Source organism: Branchiostoma belcheri, unplaced genomic scaffold (assembly GCF_001625305.1).
Source record: "Branchiostoma belcheri isolate BF01 breed outbred unplaced genomic scaffold, Haploidv18h27 scaffold15, whole genome shotgun sequence".
NCBI lineage: Eukaryota > Metazoa > Chordata > Leptocardii > Amphioxiformes > Branchiostomatidae > Branchiostoma > Branchiostoma belcheri.
In genome coordinates, this window is record NW_017802935.1 from 1,354,406 (window position 1) to 1,360,346 (window position 5,941).

General features: G+C 41.2%; 1 protein-coding gene across 1 annotated transcript in view; it reads left to right on the top strand.

Annotated features, from left to right (window-relative positions):
* The window catches only part of LOC109465175 (laminin subunit alpha-2-like), a 95,871-nt gene extending 90,658 nt beyond the window's left edge, over window positions 1–5,213 (top strand). The window contains 3 exon segments of the mRNA XM_019762320.1: window positions 3,347–3,463; window positions 3,995–4,118; window positions 4,611–5,213. Of these exon segments, the coding sequence (XP_019617879.1) occupies window positions 3,347–3,463; window positions 3,995–4,118; window positions 4,611–4,756 (387 nt within the window). The 3' untranslated portion in view covers window positions 4,757–5,213.
* The last annotated feature ends 728 nt before the right edge of the window (window positions 5,214–5,941 follow it).

Here is a 5,941-nt window from a genome sequence, read left to right on the forward strand (position 1 = left end):
TTCTTGCTGATTGGCTGTTGGGATTTAACTTGATTAACACCTGCACAGAGTATTTCCATACTGACAGTATGTCTTTATTCAAGTGTTTTGGTAGGTATTTCAAGCTTTTCTGCTCCAGCATTGGAATGCGGGGCATGTAACGTTTTTTTTTTATTTTGAAAATCAACAGTTTGCATTATGCAATTAAAAATCCTAACCAATAAAGTAGGGAATAGCTATCCAACTGTTGTTTTAGTTGTATGTTACTTCATATTATAGTTATATCAATGTAAATCATTGTTTTCCCTTGTGTTTCTCATTCTTTCCCTGCCATGTGGTAAAATGTGGTGAACCCATCGCTGTATTTGCTCCAAAGCAAATATTGGCCTTTCTAGTTAATAATACGTTCTCTGTCCCCCCCCCCCCAGCTGACTCGTACCGTGTGGGGCAGGACATGGAGGTTGTGTTCGAGTTCAGGACCAACCAGCGAGAAGCCGTCCTCCTCACCGTGTCATCCGCAAGGGCCGACGCTCTCGCCATTGAACTCAAGGATGGCAAAGTACCTTTGACTTTATATATTACTTAGCTTATGTGGATTCACAATTAGCTTCATAATATTACACCGATATTGGTACATGAAGTTACATACAAATTTCGAGACAGGATGACCACTTCTTTAGAAGGACATTCAAAAAAAGACTACCAGGTCCTAAAGATTTTTATGCAGCTAGTTCTTATGACACTCCACCTCAGGTTTGAGCCAAATAAAACAAAGGAAAAGGAAGAGAATTTTCTTTATTTAGCCACAAAGTTTGTATGTAAAAAGGTAGTGGTGTAAGGCACTGTTGTTTTCGATGCTTACAAGAACAGCTTGCCCTGTTGTGTGTACTTCACCGTTGTGATAGTGCTTTATACACATGAGTCCAGCACGTGCAACATGTGAAGCATTGCAAATGTCCCTGACAACCTTACATATACATGTACATGTACATCACTGTCCAGCATTCTGTTGCAATTGCTTTTATTGCTCTGCTTCAGTGTATAACATATTCATCGAAGACATTTCAAACATGTCAGACAGCTAGCCAAGCAATAGCCTGGGTACCAGAGTTCAATACGTCTGCTATGATAGTCACAACCCTCTAGCAGTGGTGACTATTGGAGGAGATGTAAGCTAACATGTCTGGTACTCAGGCTATAGCTAGCCATGCAGGCAAACCTTTGTGCACATCTGTGGCTGTTACTAGTACTGTAAATCATGGCAATTTTGCAGTGGCTTTATTTTCGAGGTGACATCTCCACCGTGAATTTAATTTAAGACACCCTGAATGTGTCCCCTTGTTTAACAGAATCCTTTGGGCTGCAAATTCGAAAAAGCTCCCAAGCTTTCCAAGAAATAAAACCACTGTGAAAGTAAACATGTTTACAGTATGTGAACCTAACAGGAATTTTAGTAAAATTTTGAACGTTATTCCAACACAAGGAAAACTTAAGTAAAACAATCACTGTTGCCTTCATCAGGATAATTAATGACCAATCACCTCAAAATGTAACTCGCGAGAGTTGTGGTTACAGACACGTGACCTTATTCACACCTTTTGAAGTGATTGGTCATTAATTATCCTGATGAAGGTGACAGTGGTCATTGAAAATTTGATCTCTGTGTAAACCTCATGTTCAACATTTTACTATGATTACTACCAACACAGATAAATTTTCATGCTACTGGAATTTCTTCTTGTGCTTTTTTTCTCTCTCCTCTCGTCTCTCTGTAGATCACTCTGCGTGCTAACAATGGTCCAGGAGCATTCCAGCCTTCCGATGTACATTCTACATCTCTCTTTCTCGTTCGTTTCACCCCCTGCATGGAAAACTTTCCAAACATTCCCCATAACTAGTGCTGTGTACCTAAACCCACATTTAGGTTCAGGTCCGGGTTCAAGTCCACAGGTTTAGGTTCAGTTCTGGACTCGTAAGTCCAGACCTAAACCCATGGCATATACAAAATTGCATGTTGGCAACCTTGCAATGTCGTTCGAGCAAAACTGTGGCCACACACATGGAGGCCAGTACTTGACAATGCCCAATGGCAATGATTTGCAGCAAAGATTTTGCAATCTACGGATGGTTTTAGGTGGTTTGGAAAGAAAAGGGGTATGTGAAATGTTGTTATAAGTCCGGACTCGGTTCTTGACTTTAGTTTTTTTTGGACTTGAACCTAAACATTTTTCCAAGTCCAGTGAACCGGTACACAGCACTACCCATAACCATTTATCCCCTGCAGGGCTGTCTCCAGGACCTGTCCCTTCGCCCCTGGAAAGAAATTTGCTTGTTGGGTGGGACAGACAAAAACTTTCACCTTGTCCATAAAATTGGAGGCTTAAAGTTTTGGATTTGACAACAAAAATTGCTTTTACTCGATGACAATTTACGTCTGAAAAAGTGGGTTGGAATTTCCAGTACTCCTTAGTTTTGTTAGCATTCACTGCTCTGCCTCCAATGCTCAAATTTGGGACAGATAGAAATTGAAGCGCTGGAGACACAAAAATTAAATCTGGAGACGGCACCTATCAGTTCTACTCTAATTTACAGCCTGCGATGACTCTAAAGATTCTGGTTCTGGTGACCTTGACTTGTACTTTGACCTTTGCTTGCTTTATCCTTGTATCAAACACGTTCACAGTCGACCAGAAAAAAATCAACAAAGTTCTCTATATCCAACTTCCCTTCTCCCTGTTTCTGTTGTACAAAATGGTATTTTGCAACTTTGAAAAGGAAAAAAAAGGCCAGAAATGTGAATATGGCTGGAAAAGACTTTCTTTGGCTTTTTGCCGGAGAGTAGCCATCTTTGCTGTGGCATGCTGGGTAATCTTCCTAAGGAGGAAGAAGGAGTCTTGAACATCAGTCTGTAGTTGGTTGTTTTCTCTTGCATCGTTTTGTGTGTTTCGAGTGTTTTAGCCCCTGTATTAGGCTGTAACACATTCAGGGCATCCCCATTGCTTTTTACCAGCAAGTTGGCAGAACGCACTGCACTTTGACAGAACGTCTCATATAAGGTCGTGCTAGCACATATAAGGTGAGCATTCCGTCTGTAGTTTCCAAATGTTATGTAGGAAAAGATATCCTTTGCAACAGGCAAAATTCTGATGCAACGTTGACCAAAAATCCACCGAAAATCGTGAAAATACAGGGTTCTGCGCAGGCGCAGTATGTTTTGCCGACATGCTATTTTCACCCAACCTCTCCCCAACAAGTTCTGTTTTGCTGCCCTGAAATCGCATTGGATGCCTTTTGAGTGGATGAAAATCACCACCATAATGTTTGAAAATTAGTGTTTGACGAGCTGTATTTATTCCCTTCCTTTCAGATCACATTCCGCGCTGACAACGGTCCGGCTCCGTTTGAGGTGACCTATGACCCTGAAGTCCATGACCCCCAGGGAAGCAAGTTCAGCCTCTGTGACAGGAAGTTCCACAAAGTCGAGGTGTGTTTGTTTGTTTGTTTGTTTGTTCATCTATTCAGGTGTGTTAATGACTTTTATTTACATGAGGGCCTGCATACGGTACCCTTTTTCGTAAGATCCACTTAAACATTTTTCCCCATGGCCTAAGGCCACACCAATTTGATTTGTTGGTTCTCAGATTTTTTAAGAAAAATATGAAGCAACATGGCGAAAAAAATGAAAATAAAAACAGACCAAGGCATCTATGGTAGCCCCAAATGGCATGGTAAGAGCCATGAAGTCAACATACCAGGCTTGTTAGTAAATCAAACATAAAGTTTCAAACCTTTAATCAAACCACTGCATTGATGGATGGAAAACTGTAAAAACTCTGAAGAGAAGGACCTCCTTTAACTGTTGGGACCAAATATTAGCATTTTGGAGTTGATTCAGAGGCTGAAAATGTGAACTGTTTTTTTTTTTTTGAAAATCATAAAAAAAATGAAGCGGGCGAATCTGTAAGCCAACAAATTAAATTGGTGTGGCCTAACATAAGAATCTTTGCTCCTGCAGGCCCGTAAGGTGAAGAACATACTTGAGATCATGGTGGATGGAAACGCAGTTCCTCCTGCCACCAGCCAGCAAGCCTCCACCTCAGCCGATACAAACGACCCGCTCTACGTCGGAGGATACCCAGGTATTTATGTGTATTTTACGCTGATGAAGGTTAGACATCCAGGTAAACAATACTGAGTAACTCATAGGAAATTCAAACTCTACTACTGGATAAATTACGGAGATAATATCTCATCTTGCTCATATATGCTTTATCGAGTTCTGTTAGTTTATGAGTGACGCGGAAGTATAGTGGTGGATGTCACTTCAATCGTCCGGATATTATCTCCGTAATTTATCCAGCAGTAAAGTTTGAATTTCCTATGATTATAAAAGTTATGTATTATGTTTAAAACATATTATTTTCGCTGTTTCTTCCTCTTCTTCTCCAAACAAATAAAGTCAATGACCTGGACTACACGCGGGTTGCAGACCGGAAGACCTGCCCAGGGCTAGGGAGGATAGGGAGGGCTGGCGGAAGAGAGAGTCACAAGCATCCGTGAAACTCTCAGGACCAGATGATGATGTATAAATTATGTATGTAACAAAGTTTCGACGTTTACCTTTTCCCCAGACACGGCCCTTCAGCAGAAGGCTGCCACCACGGACGTGAATTTCCGTGGCTGCCTGCGAAACCTGAGCATCAACGGGAAGCCGTACAGCGTGGGCGCCGCGCTGACACTGGTCGGTGTGCAGCCCAACACCTGCCCTGCCAAGTGAAGAAAGACCCTCAACAAGCGAAATTCGGGCAGCCTCACACATTTAGCCAGTTTTTGGACATAAAGACTCACTGCACTATCAAATAAATTAAAGCTAGAGGTGGTCATATTTGCAAACTTAAGTCTCATCCATTGGCCATGTTTCGTTATACAATGCAAGAAGTTTGGACTGAAATTTGCCACAGGTAGTTTGCTTAAAAAAAACACTTATAAGTTATGGAGCTGAAGACTAAAGGATGAGATTGACCAAATTCAGAATTTAGCTAAGCTGAGAATAACAAAATGTGTGAGGCTTCAGTGCAACCACACGAAGTGGCCAATACAATGCTATAAGTGAGCAGATTTACCAAATATCGCCGCCTCAGCTGTAGTCTTGACGATACTATAGAAAAAAGACCCTGTCCAAGCTTACTTAAGAATTGCTAGATGTGTGAGGTTGTCATGTACAACACTTTGATGATCTGCAGAAATCAGTGATCATGTCATGTTTTTGCTCAAATCATTTGTCAACTTCCCCGAATCTTACCCCCTTGTGTACATGTTGTTTAGAAAAAAAAAACATGGGTGCAGCTGAGAAAACTTGCTAAGAAAAATAAAAACGATTTTTTTTTAAAAAGGCTCATGTTAAAACCCAACTGTATAGCTGTGTCCGAGGTATGTACACTATCTAAAACAGACCTCAAACTACTTGTTTTTTTTTTACATAAGTGCCTTGGACACAGATTTTGCAGTTGTTCTTGACAATCTACAGTACATGCCAATCGTGTAAGCAATATAATCAACAAGCACCCATCTGTGTGTTTGTGTGTGTGTATTCCTTGTCCCCCACCCCACCCCTAAAACCCCTTTCCCCCTGTCTCCTTCCCTTGACCCCCCCCCCTCCCATTTGTATACCCTGACTTGATTTCTGCAGAATATCAGAAAAGCTACGAGTGTTTTCCTGGACCATTGAAGCACTCGCGTGTAGCTTGACGAAAATGCAGTGGTCCACAAGAGGCACCTCACAATAGAAAGGTCCACAACTGTTAAAACTTGTCCATGAACAGACTTGGTGTTTAAAGCATTTTTGTTCATGAATGAACTTTTGCAAGGGTCCTATATATCTGTGAGCCTGACTTAAGTCTGCTCAGAAATATCACTAGATATAGATTTTATCTGCTCTCAAGTTTTTGTTACTGTAGCAAAG